General features: G+C 47.3%; 1 protein-coding gene across 2 annotated transcripts; it reads left to right on the top strand.

Annotated features, from left to right (window-relative positions):
• Positions 1–7,647: 7,647 nt before the first annotated feature.
• On the top strand, positions 7,648–10,577 carry LOC123064923 (uncharacterized). Of its 2 annotated transcripts, XM_044488314.1 has the most exons (7): positions 7,648–8,059; positions 8,282–8,611; positions 9,209–9,389; positions 9,491–9,711; positions 10,044–10,201; positions 10,275–10,313; positions 10,415–10,577. In XM_044488314.1, exons 1-4 carry the CDS (start codon positions 7,671–7,673, stop codon positions 9,584–9,586), a joined length of 996 nt encoding a protein of 331 aa, XP_044344249.1. In that variant the 5' UTR covers positions 7,648–7,670; the 3' UTR covers positions 9,587–9,711; positions 10,044–10,201; positions 10,275–10,313; positions 10,415–10,577. The 2 variants fall into 2 exon arrangements, with proteins under 2 accessions (XP_044344249.1, XP_044344250.1); XM_044488315.1 differs by lacking the exon at positions 7,648–8,059 and having other exon boundaries at positions 8,462–8,611.
• The last annotated feature ends 3,283 nt before the right edge of the window (positions 10,578–13,860 follow it).

Raw genomic sequence — 13,860 nt, 5'->3', positions numbered from 1 at the left:
TTGTATTTCCAAAGAAGTGAGTGGGAGCACTATAGAATTTCTGATGAGTATATGTTGTTGACATATTGTTGATCAGAAATGATGTAGAATTTCTAGAAAGCATATAGGGTTATTTGAAAGGTGTTTTTCAATGGAAAACCTGGATTAGGCTACTTGAACAATAAGCATCAAGATCTATAGGATAGAAATGCTTAATAATACTTTCAAATGAGCACATACCTTGACATGATCTTGAAGGTGTTCAAGATGGATCAGTCAAAGAAGGAGTTCTTGCCTGAGATGTAAGGTACGAAGTTAAGACTTAAAGCTCGACCACGGCAGAATAGAGAGAAAGGACGAAGGTCGTCCCCTATGCTTCAGACGTAGGCTCTATAGTATGCCATGTTGTGTACCACACCGGAAGTGTGCCTTGCCATGAGTCAGTCAAGGGGTACAAGAATGATCCAGGAATGGATCATTGGACAGCGGTCAAAATTGTCCTTGGAGTAAATAAGGACATGTTTCTCGATTATGGAGGTGACAAAGAGTTCGGCGTAAAGGGTTACGTCGATGCAAGCTTTAACACCTATCCGAGTGACTCTGAGTAGCAAACCGGATACGTATAGTGGAGCAACCATTTGTAATAGCTTCAAGTGGAGCGTGGAAGCATCATTTGCAATATGACATAGAGAATTGCAAAGTACATACAGATCTGAATACTGCAGACCCGTCGACTAAAACTTCTCTCACAAGGAAAACATGATCAAACCCTAGAACTCATTGAGTCTTAATCACATGGTGATGTGAACTAGTTTAGTGACACTAGTAAACTCTTTGGATGTTGGTCACATGGCGATGTGACCTATCAGTGTTAATCACATAGCGATGTGAACTAGATTATTGACTCTAGTGCAAGTGGGAGACTGTTGGAAATATGCCTTAGAGGCAATAATAAATTAGTTATTATTATATTTCCTTGTTCATGATAATCGTTTATTATCCATGCTATAATTGTATTGATAGGAAACTCAGATACATGTGTGGGTACATAGACAACACCATGTCCCTAGTAAGCCTTTAATTGACTAGCTCGTTGATCAATAGATGGTTACGGTTTCCTGACCATGGACATTGGATGTCATTGATAACGGGATCACATCATTAGCAGAATGATGTGATGGACAAGACCCCATCCTAAGCCTAGCACAAAGATCGTAGTTCGTATGCTAAAGCTTTTCTAATGTCAAGTATCATTTCCTTAGACCATGAGATTGTGCAACTCCCGGATACCGTAGGAATGCTTTGGGTGTACCAAACGTCACAACGTAACTGGGTGGCTATAAAGGTGCACTACAGGTATCTCCGAAAGTGTCTGTTGGGTTGGCACGAATCGAGACTGGGATTTGTCACTCCGGTTAACAAAGAGGTATCTCTGGGCCCACTCGGTAGGACATCATCATAATGTGCACAATGTGATCAAGGGGTTGATCACGGGATGATGTGTTATGGAACGAGTAAAGAGACTTGCCGGTAACGAGATTGAACAAGGTATCGGTATACCGACGATCGAATCTTGGGCAAGTACAATACCGCTAGACAAAGGGAATTGTATACGGGATCGATTGAGTCCTTGACATCGTGGTTCATCTGATGAGATCATCGTGGAACATGTGGGAGCCGACATGGGTATCCAGATCCCGCTGTTGGTTATTGACCGGAGAACGTCTCGGTCATGTCTGCATGGTTCCCGAACCCGTAGGGTCTACACACTTAAGGTTCGATGACGCTAGGGTTATAAAGGAAGTTTGTATGTGGTTACCGAATGTTGTTCGGAGTTCCGGAATGGTCCGGAGGTAAAGATTTATATATGGGAAGTCCTGTTTTGGTCACCGGAAAAATTTCGGGTTTTATCGTTAACATACCGGGACCACCGGGAGGGTCCCGGGGGTCCACCAAGTGGGGCCACCGGCCCCGGAGGGCTGCATGGGCCAAGTGTGGGAGGGGACCAGCCCCTGGTGGGCTGGTGCGCCCCCCCACAAGGGCCCAAGGCGCCTAGGGTTGGGGGAGGGGGCGCACCCACCTAACTTGGGGGGCAAGTTTCCCCTCTCCCCCCCTTGGCCGCCCCCTCAGATGGGATCTGGGCTGGCCGCCGCTCCTAGGGTGGAACCCTAGGTGGAGGCGCAGCCCCCCCTCTCCCCCTATATATACTTGAGGGGTTTTGGGGCTGCCAATACATGAGTTTTACCTCTCCCAGGCGCAGCCCTACCTCTCTTACTCCTCCTCTCCCGCGGTGCTTGGCGAAGCCCTGCTGGATTGCCATGCTCCTCCACCACCACGCCGTTGTGCTGCTGCTGGACGGAGTCTTCCTCAACCTCTCCCTCTCTCCTTGCTGGATCAAGGCGTGGGAGACGTCACCGGGCTGTACGTGTGTTGAACGCGGAGGTGCCGTCCGTTCGGCACTAGGATCTCCGGTGATTTGGATCACAACGAGTACGACTCCTTCAACCCCGTTCTCTTGAATGCTTCCGCTTAGCGATCTACAAGGGTATGTAGATGCACTCTCCTTCCCCTCGTTGCTGGTTTTTCCATAGATAGATCTTGGTGACACGTAGGAAATTTTTGAATTTCTGCTACGTTCCCCAACATTCCCCTCTCCCCGCGCGCCTAGCATAGGCCAGCTGGCCTCCCCCTCCCTCCTTTATATACGGGGGCAAGGGGCACCCTAGAACACACCAAGATTTCTCTTAGCCGTGTGCGGTGCCCCCCTCCACAATAGCACACCTCGATCATATCGCCGTAGTGCTTAGGGGAAGCCCTGCGCCGGTAACTTCATCATCACCGTCGCCACACCGTCGTGCTGACGGAACTCACCCTCGATCTCAACTAGATCAAGAGCATGAGGGACGTCATCGAGCTGAACGTGTGCTGAACGCGGAGGTGCCGTACGTTCGGTACTTGGATCGGTTGGATCGCGAAGACATTCGACTACATCAACCGCATTACTAGACGCTTCCGCTTTCGCTCTATGAGGGTACGCGGACACACTCTCCCATCTCATTGCTATGCATCTCCTAGATAGATCTTGCGTGATCATAGTTTTTTTTTTGAAAAACTATGTTCCCCAACACAAAGGCCTTGTTCATGGAAGAGAGCAAACTGAGGAGGATGATCTTGGAGATGACGCAGATGGACTCAAAGATGGGATGGCCTTTGTGGAAAACAGGGCTAACAACAAGAGGAATTCAACGGATAATACTCAGGGGGAAGTGGAAAATGCTCTGGATCCTTCTGCAAAGGGAGCGGAGACATGCGTTATGATCCCCTTTCAGCAATCACCGTAGGTATACCCCACTGCATCCGGTGTATGTGTCTCCTCGAAAGATAAACAAGAGGACAAAGAAGGGGGCAGAACATGAAGAAGCTGAAGAAGAGGATGAAAGGAACAAGACAGTAAACAAGATATCGGCGGGCTCCTCCAAGGAGTACTACCGGATGCAATGAGTATCATCAGTTGGAACTGTCGGGGCGCGGGCAAAGCCTCGACAATTCGCGAGCTTTGCGAAATCGCGAAGAAATTTGTCCCTACCTTGCTTTGTATAGTTGAAACTCAAGTTGACATAGTAAAGGTAGAAAGTTTAGCTAGTTCTATTGGATTTGATAATTGTTATGCTATTAGCAGTGCTGGAAGGAGTGGAGGTATTGGTTTATTTGGAACAACGAAATAGATGTTGAAATTTTGGGCTACTCTAATTATCATTTGGATTGTGGGGTGTGGGAGGCAGGTATTGATCCTTGGAGATTGACAGTTGTTTATGGGGAAGCTCAAACTCACCTCATACATAGGACATGGGAAACAATGAAAAATATAGCATCTTTGAGCCCTCTCCCACGGCTTTGTATTGGAGATTTTAATGACGTTTTTCATCCAGAAGAGCATGAGGGGATTGGTCAATGCGGAAATATAAGGTTTCAGGGATACAATTGATACTTGCATGTTGATGGATATTGGGTTCAAGTGGCGCTTTTGGACTTTTGAGAAGAGAGTCTCAGGGGGCACATTTACACGTGTTAGACTTGATTGAGCTCTAGGGTCTACTAATTGGTGTTCACCGTTTCCTTATGCAAGTCTTACTCATATCACGTCAGCCACATCTAACCATGGCCCTGTACATCTTGAACTGAATAGGGATGACGAGATGAGGCAAGGGAAGAGCAGAATATTTCAGTATGAAGTAGCTTGGGAGACTCATGAGGGTTTGAAGGATGAAATTATGTCTTCATGGAGTGTATCCGAGGCGGGAGAGAGAATAGCAGATTTAAAAGAGAAACTACATAACCTATCTAAGAGCCTTGGGGGCTGGGATAGGAGGACCTTTGGATCGGTGAGTAGGGAGATGAAAATCTTAAAACAAGAGCTGGAAAATCTTCATAATGATCCTGGTCGCACGGGTCCTAGCCAGGCCGAGAGGAAGATGAATGAAAGATTGGTTGAACTCTATCACAGGGAGGTGCTGTTATGGCGATAGAGGTCAAGAATAGAGTGGCTAACTTCGGGAGACAGAAGCACTTAGTTTTTTCATATGAGGGCTAGTATGAGGCGCAAGAAGAATATGATAAAAGCTTTGATGAATTCTGTGGGAGTTCAGGTGGATGATCCGAATGAACTTAAAGATATGGTAACAGAGTTTTATAAGAATTTGTATACATCTAAGGGGATATCTGATATGCATTTGGTTCTGGATCATGTACCCCGAAAGGTCACCCCGGAGATGAACGAGATGCTAGTTGCTGACTATACCAAGGATGAGGTAAAAACAGAGTTATTTTAGATGTTTCCCACTAAGTCACCAGGGCCTGACGGTTTTCCGGCGCATTTTTATCGGAGACATTGGGATATCTGTGGTGAGGAGGTGACGAAGGTAGTGCTCCATATAGTTAGAGGAGAAGAGAGCCCGAATTGCATCAATGATACTTTTTTGGTTTTAATTCCAAAGGTAATGAGTCCTTCCTTGTTATCTCAGTTCAGACCGATAAGCTTGTGCAATGTTTTGTACAAAATTGCGTCGAAGGTGATTGCAAATAGGTTGAAGCAAATTCTGCCAGAGATTATATCAGAAGAACAATCTGCCTTCGTCCCAGGCAGACTTATAACAGATAATATCATCACGGCTTATGAGTGTTTGCACTTTATGAAAAGGAGTAAGGCGAAAGGAAATAGTAGTTGTGCTTTGAAACTTGATATGATGAAGGCTTATGACATGCTTGAATGGGACTATCTCAAAGCAATGATGGTAAAGCTGGGATTTGATCAACAGTGGGTACTTATAGTGATGAAGATGATCACCTCAGTGTCTTTTTCAGTCCTTTTTAATTGAGAACAATTGCAGCAATTCCGGCCTACGAGAGGTATTCGACAGAGAGATCCTATTTCCCCTTATCTTTTCTTAATAGTAGCGGAGGGCCTTTCGTGCGTATTAAAATCCGTTCCTCAGTCGTTAGTGTTTGTGGGAGTTCAGGTGGCACCGACAGCCCCAGTTGTCAACCATCTGCTCTTTTCTGATGATAGCCTGCTACTTTTCAAGGCTAGTACCGAGGGGGCAAGTGTGGTGTCAAACCTGTTAAATACATATTGTAATGCTTCGGGACAAAGAGTGAACAATGATAAATTTTCCATCTTTTTTAGTAAAGGCTGCCCCCAAGTGGTCCGAGATAGCATCAAAAACTCTCTCAATGTTCATGATGAGCAATTAACTGATAGATACCTATGCATGCCTACAGACGTGGGTCACTCGAAGAATGGTACATTCAAATTTTTAAGGACAGAGTTTGGGAAAAGATCAAGGGATGGATGGAGAAGCTACTATCGTATGCAGGAAAGGAGGTACTAATCAAGGCAATTGCCCAAGACATTCTGGTTTATTCCATGTCCCGTTTTAGATTGCCTAGAGACATTTGTGAGAGTATTGCATCTATGATAAGGCAGTTTTGGTGGGGCAGTAAGAGGGGTAAGAGAAAGCCCTGTTGGATTTCTTGGGATGTTTGCACAAGGCCGAATTATTTGGGAGGGCTTGGTTTCCGAGATATAGAAATTTTCAACTTATCACTTTTGGCAAGACAAGCATGGATGATTATCCAGGAGCCAATGACTTTAAGTGCAAGAGTATTGAAGGCAAAATACTTCCCGACAGGGTCTTTCTTGGAGGCCGAGACAGGTAACAATCCTTCACAGATTTGGAGGGCCATCATTGATGGAAGATGAGCTCTTTCTCAAGGTTTGATTAGAAGAATTGGGACGGGAGAATCAACAAGAGTTTGGGAAGATAATTGGCTACCATGGCCTGGTTTGATGAAGCCGATGGTATCTTTAATAGTTTAGAAACTGACGTGGGTTTCAGAGTTGATTGATAGCTCTTCTGCTTCGTGGAAACAAGATATGGTGCGTTTGGTGTTCCTCCTAGTAGATGCGGAAATCATCCTGGGGATTCCAATCTGTACAAGGAGAGTGGATGGTTTTTGGGCATGGGGAGAAGATAAAAGAGGCATTTTCTCGGTTAGATCGGTATACAAACTCCTGACTGGTTTGAAGAGGAGCAATGATGAGCTGTTACAATCTGCAGGTGGCCATTCAAACCACACAGAGGATGAAAGGGCATGGACCTCGTTGTGGAATATGAAGATCCCATAAAAAATAAAGGTGTTTGTGTGGAGACTGTGCCATGAGACGATACCTACAACAGATCTATTACACCATCAGAATATGTCTACCACAAAAATTTGTGCTTTCTGTGCAGCCGAGGGTAGTTGGAAGCATGCACTGATAAACTGCGTAATGGCAAGAAGCATATGGTCTCTATGTTCAGAAGAAGCAGTGCAAGTAATGGTTGATAATTTGTCTAAGAATGCAAAGAACTGGATGTTCACGATCCATGAAGCGTTATCGCATGAGGATTTCACCCGGGTGGTGGTAACTTTGTGGGCGATATGGCGAGCCCGGAGAAGAGCAGTACATGAAGACATATTTGAGAGCCCATTCACGACGTATTCATTTATCAATGTTTTTCTTAGAGATACTCAGGTACTGGAAAGGGACATGTCAAAGCAGACAAGGAATACAGAGACACGACCGGCGGTGTGGCTGAGACCACCAGAGGGCTTTGTGAAAATTAATGCGGATGCAGCTGTAGCGACAGGGGGACCCTTTGGTGCGGCGCCGGCTCTGTGCCATGACCAGGAAGGCAAGTTCCTGGGAGCTTCAGTTATCATAATAAAGGGTATTACAGCAGCAACCACCCTAGAGGCCCTGGCTATTAGAGAAGGTCAAGCTTTGACCGAGGATTTATATGCCCACAGAATTCACATTGCATCTGATTGTAGGAAAGTTGTTAATAATATTGGGAAGAACTCGATATCGGAGTATGGAGCTATTGTACATGAAATTGTAGGTCGTTCTTGCCTTTTCAATTCTTGTAACGTAGTTCATGAGTTTAGGAGCTCAAATTTCGAGGCTGACAATCTTGCTAAGCATGCTTTAAATCTCGGGTTTGGACGTCATGTTTAGTTGGGCCAGCCCGGAGAGTTGCACTTTTTATCTGTAAATATTCTTGGTTCTGAATAAAGCTTGGCGAGATTGTCTAAAAAAAAACTGCCTCTCCTTCCAATCCCCTCCCCCGAAGGACTGAAACCCTAACCCCATGCCAATCCCGCCCCCCTTCGGTCTCCTCGAGCCTCTGAAGCTCGTCAACGATGACAGTCGGCTGGGCCGCTCCCCTTCGATACCGGAGAACACGCCAGTGCACATCATGGTTCCCGTCGATGCCCGGATGGCGGTCCTTGTGTCCATCGACGGGAGCGGGAACGTCACGATGAGCGCTCCGTCCAGGCGCATACCTATAATCAGGGTCGGGAAGTTCGAGGCCACTACCTCCTTCGGCGCGGGGCCACTGTCATTCGTTGACCTACATACTGATGGGCACTACTCCGGCATAGATTTCCCCGTTTCTGCTGGGGCGTACAGAAGCATCGGGGAAATCATCAAGGCAACCTGCTCCTGCTTAAGCCGCCGCTGCCCCTCTCACTATCAGTATGTTTGGATTTGATCCTTGCGGGTTCCTTGTGTGTTTTGGTCGGATTTCTGGCTTCCATCGACGTTTAATTTATATAGGAAGCAAAAATAAAAATAAACTCATTTTTTAACTATCAATTGGCAGTAGCAGCAATTATAGCAAGGATTGTTTATTCATCTCGTTGGATCAGACAAATTGTTTCTTATACTTAACGAGTCCATCTGCTCGTTTCACTTCAGGCATGAGGATGGTCCCTCTGCGCTGCAACAGCCGAGTGACTCGTCCCCCACTACAACGTCTGAGGACTTGGAGGAGGCCATGTTTGAGGCAGCTCCAACATTTGAGGCCACTTCCTCTACCTGTCTGTGGGCACAGGCAGTAACTCCCGGGTCACCCATGTCACCCATTTTGAGCCATATAAGACATGATTGGGGTCTGGAATATTACATCAGGGTTGATCACAAAGGATCATTCCACACATATCCTGACATTGGTGGCCCGTTTCAGACCTTGCAACAAGCTAAAAATGCCATTGATCAACATCTTCATGGCCGTCGTCACACCTCAATGTAAAGTTTCTTGACTTTGCTCTAGATTTTCATCTCTTCGTATCTTCCTTCTTTGTTTATTCAAACAATGTGACATAGCAAGGTGCTTCTCTGATGTAGGCCAACAAAAGATAGCCACAAATTTTACAGCACGAATCAAGAAAAGCAATGCCACTAAGTTGGATTATAGAGAAGTAAACAATTTGATAAAGAAAATACTGGCCTACATTAAAATTTTATATTCCTGTTCAGAGGCCACTTATTGTTGGTGAAACATTTTTTTTGTCAGTATCTGTGAGTGTTATTGAAATGGCAAGTACAGTTAGGTGCTATGCTACCACCTTTTATGTTGCCATATTGGTTAGCTTTCTTACCAGGCATACCATCACAGCTCTGTTTCCCCATGTACAGTGCTGATAGCCAGAACAATTTGATGCATTAACTGTTCTAAATAGTGCAATAAGAGAACACTTAACCCCTGATCTGGAAATTAAACAATGGCTGCATTCTTCTGTTACATTGTGCGCTTGTTGAGTTAACAAAGCACATAGTACACTTTCTGTTCTCTGCTTTTGACGAAGTACAATCTGTTAAATCTTATGGAAATGCTCTTATTAGGTGCATGAAGCAAGCTGGTGTTTCTCAAAAGGAGATGGGTATACGGCAGTGTCTTTTTTGGCCCGATGGCACAAGGAAGAAGCGCACAAAATCATATATATTTAAGAAGGGCCATGAACATATATCCAGATTGGTGTGTGCTATAGTGGACCAGTATAATGAGGATCACAATCTTTTGGGGGTTTGCTCTCTGTCTTTCACCTGTCTTTATGCTGCTTCTAGGATAGCACTTCATCGTGTTCATATAACACTTGCTTATCTGACCTGTGCTTCTTATTTTAGGATCTTGCATACAAACTCAAAGACATGGTGAGACACAAATCATTTCGTGAGAAGGATGAATGGTACCGCCATCTGAATTTCACCGCAAAGATTTAAAGGAGCTGATGGCTTGGACTGGTTTGAAAAACTGTTCTTTGTTGAACTAAGAAATACAAAACAGGAAGGGAGCTATGGAGAGTGGGTAGTCAGCTGTTTTTGCATGGTTGATCCTACTGATAATGGTATTCTATATACTCTTGCCTTGAATTAAATAATTTTGAAATACAGTCTGTGGGTTGCATTAACTTGAGCATGCCTGTTAGATATAATTTTAGTTGTGTTTCTGACTGTTTGTTTGATCTTTGTGTTGCATTTCCTTTGATCTTCATGCACCATCTTTTGAGCTTTATATTTACAATATGTCAAGCTGGGTATGCACATCCATAGTGGTAATGGCTGCATGCGCGCATGTTCTCTCTACCTTTAGTCATATAGCTTTGCGATATGTGTGTCTGGTTGTCTATTTGACTATTTGACAGTTTAGCTAACCGTCTTTTCCCTCTTGTTATTGAAGGTCATTGTGGTGGTTGTATAAGTGGTGTGAGGCGCCCCAACAAAGCTGATGCATACACTGGTGGTCATGTGGGTGCAGATGAGCTATACACTAGTGGTCATGTGGGTGCAGATGAGCTATGTGGATGCCCGGCAGAGTGGAGCGACTCCGATGAAGATGTATGTTTGATTTATTTCCTGTAGTGTACGATTAACATGCTTGTGGATTTAATCACGTCTCCCTCTTTTACAGGATAGGAGCAAGGAGCGTAGGATAAGACGTATGTACAAGGTAATGATATATCTTGTGTGATATGGTACCATTTGTAGTAACATGGTGATGTTTGCTTCTTGACTGATTGTAATCCATTGCTTGTGTACTATTATTTTTAGGGCCGGAAACCTTTTGTCCTCCCCGCGTCGGCTGTACCCAAGGAGACAGCATAAGGTGATGGACTGGGGACACTGGAGATGAGGGCGCTAAAGCGGAACGGCTCTGTTCCTTGCAATGGACTGTCTATGGACTGAATGAATATTTTGTCAGCACCAACCCAACTTGCCCAAGTTTTAGAACTAAATAGCTTTCCTAGTAGTTTCTTAGATGGACCTAAGCTGCACTGCAATAAGCACTTAATTTCTGGGATCCACAGTGGATGTGTTTATAAGTTATCTTTTGTGGCTTCTGCTGGTTCTTTTTGCAAATCCTATTAGTGAAAGTTTTGAATGAACCGGAGAATACCAGATTGGTCGCTGTCTCCCTCCCCTTCTAAGTATCTTCTCCAAGTTTATGCCCGGCTTAAATCGAGAGCGCTGAGGCCATACGCGGATCGGCAGTGGCTGGCATTTGGGCCAAGCACACCTCAGAGCATCTCCAGCCGTTGCCCCCTCCCCCAGGGGGCTCAAAATTTTGCCGCCTGGGGGCGACCCGGCGAAAAAATCGGCCTGAGCCCGATCGGGTTCCCAGCCACCGGCCCCAGGGTCGACCCAGAAGGTTTTTTTTAATCTTTTTTAAACATACATTCGGCTAAAAATTGGCAAATGGGCATAAACTTTGGCAAAATATAGCAAACTTGAAATAAACTTCGGCGCAACAGTTTCTTACATACGCAACAGTTTCTTACATACGAAACTTCAAAAAAAAAGTCTAGCCTAAAGGAAGAACGCGCTGAGCGCGGAGAAGTCCTCGTTGCCGTCGCTGTTGTCGTCGCCGCCATCGCCGTCGTCCTTCTCCTCCTTGACGCGGCCGCTGCCGCCCCTGCTGGACCCCTGCTCGCCATCGCCCTGGTGGACCGGTGGCGGAGCGTCGTTGTCGAGGACGATGACTCCTCCCTCGTCGCGGCCCCGGCGCCGAGCGGAGAACTGCTCTAGGGCACAGACTCGGCGCTCTAGCTCCGTCTGCGCCCAGTCCTCGCGCGCCCACTTCAACGCTGCCTCCTCGGAGAGGCCCGGCTCCGTCTTGACCGCGGCGAGCCCAGGCTCCGTCTTCGGCTTGACGAAGCGGGGAGGGGCCGAGGAGGAGACGCGCCCGCCATCGCTGATGACGATGCCGGCGCTGCATGTTCGTCTGCCGAGCGGCGTCTCGCCAGGCTCGGCCTTGACGCTGTGCAGCGTCGACGACCCCGACGAGGAGGAACGGGAGGAGGAGGAAGACGAGGACGCCGCCCTACTCGGCATCCACTAGCCGCCGATCCGGGCCGGGGTGGGAGGGTAGGTCAGGGGCGGGTTGTTGCCGCCCTCGAGGTGCCCGAGGACGGCGTCAAGCGAGCGGCCGGGGGCGCCCCACCACAGGCGGCGCCCCTCGCTGTTCAGTCTGGCCCTGACCACCGGCGCCCCGTTGGTGGAGGCGATCCATTGCACCTGCCGGTGTTGGAAGTATGCCGCCCGCACCTTGTGGTTGCCGGCGGCATACTGCGAGAGGACCCGCTGCTCGTCTATCAGCGACGCCCGAACGCGATCGACCTCGGCGGCAAAGATGTTGGGGTGTGCGTCAATGTCGGGCACCGGGGGGATGGGGACGCCGCCGGCGCTAAGCCTCCAACCCGATGGCCTGGCGCGCATGTCGGGAGGCGCCGTGATATTGGCCTCGAAGAGTAGCCAGGCCTCCCAGCCGTGGAGGGAGCAACGGCCGAAGCCGTTCGCCGTCGCCCCATCGCCGGGGAACCACTCGGCCATCGTCTCGGGGAGGAGGGCTCGGGGGAGAGAGGGGGAAGAGAGGCGGAGCTCGGCAGCGGTGCGCGGGGAGAGAGGCCGAGAGCTCGGCGGCGGGGCTGTGGGCGAGTGTCAACCTTTTGCCTGACCTCGGCTCTGACGCGTTCCTCCTAGCCTAGATTTTCACTACATTCTTTGGGATCAATGCCTACTTCTTGAACTTGAAATACCTGTATCCCTTCTTCGATAAGTGGAATGTTTCGCTTGAGCGTCTACTTTGGCGAAACCCTTGTTATCTATGCTATGTATTTGTGGCCTAGCCCTCCATAAGGCGAGGAGGGAGAGGCCTGGCTTTTATAGCCGGGCGCCGTGTGTACGCGTGGCGGAAGGGAAGACGTCGCCGCGCCGCCCGTGAGCGCTGCCCGTGAGGAATCAATGGCAAGGCTGACCGGCGGCAGCCTTACCATTGATTCCCGGTGGGAAACCGAGGCGTCGTGAGGACGACGAGGCGACTGTCGCTGACTCAGCGGGCTCGCAGCGCATTCGCGTCAAAAACCGCTCGCCACGGCGCCCCCGAGCCCCCCCCCAGCGCGCCGGGTTCGGCCTGGGTATGCCGGCACCAATTTTGACTCAAGCCGGCGAAAAACAGGCTCTTGGGGGCGCCACTGGGTCGATTTTTGGGCGCCGGCGCGGACAAATCGCCTGCAAAAGGCCCGTTGGAGCATCTAGCTGTCCTTTTACTGTTAAATAGCTCAAATACAGTCGCTGGTTGTGGCCCTGTGGATTCCTGCAGCTGTTGGGTGTCAGGGATTTGGGCGAGCTCCAGGTGCGTAGCTACGTACAGCTACCCGATGTCACTGGCATCGGGTCCAATCTACACTTGCTTAAGATAATCCATTGATTTAGTGTGTAGGTCATTGATTTTTTATGTGTTCTTCTATATGGACACCGGGTAATCTTCAGTCTGGGTCCGCCCCTGGTGAGCTCCATGTATCTATATCTATACTACTATATATATATATATATATATATATATATATATATATATATATATATATAGTATACAAGTAACTCAAAATATGGACCGTTGGATATTTTCAATCGAATGGCTCACGTTTGTTTGCTCAGATTCTGATGCAATATATACCGTTGGATAAGAAAATCCAACGGCTGTTATTCCAGGGATTCACCATGGTGCAGTTGGCTCCTGCATGCGCACATGGTAGCCTCCAGTCTGGGACTGAGCATGTAACATATGGGGCCTATTCTGCATCGTTCCAGTAAGCTTCAGAGGATTCTTTTTATTAAAAACAATTGACAGCTACTCTGCCTGATTCTCTGCCCAACCTGCAAAGCGAAGGAAAGGCCAACTCGGTAGAAACCTCCAGGCAAAAAAAGTCTAACTTCAGAATGCTTCAAATCTCTACGATTTGGCTGGATAATAAAAAATGAACACCTACCTGTGTTGATTTGTGCGCTGCAAAAAAAGAAAAGAAAAACGTCATGCTGGTCTCCCTGCCAATATACTTTTCCGTTCTTATTTTCAGGTAATGCTTCTCTAAGGTAAATATAATTTTACATTGCTTCTATTATTACATTGCTTATCGAACTATATTTAAATAATGTGTGCACAAAATTAAATATGTATTATCCCCACCAAATAATTTTACGTTTCATACCTTCCAAACTAC

The sequence above is a fragment of the Triticum aestivum genome, chromosome 3B (assembly GCF_018294505.1).
Source record: "Triticum aestivum cultivar Chinese Spring chromosome 3B, IWGSC CS RefSeq v2.1, whole genome shotgun sequence".
In the NCBI taxonomy this organism is placed as follows: domain Eukaryota; kingdom Viridiplantae; phylum Streptophyta; class Magnoliopsida; order Poales; family Poaceae; genus Triticum; species Triticum aestivum.
The sequence above is the reverse complement of the archived record's forward strand: the minus strand, read 5'-3'. Positions and strand labels throughout refer to the sequence as shown.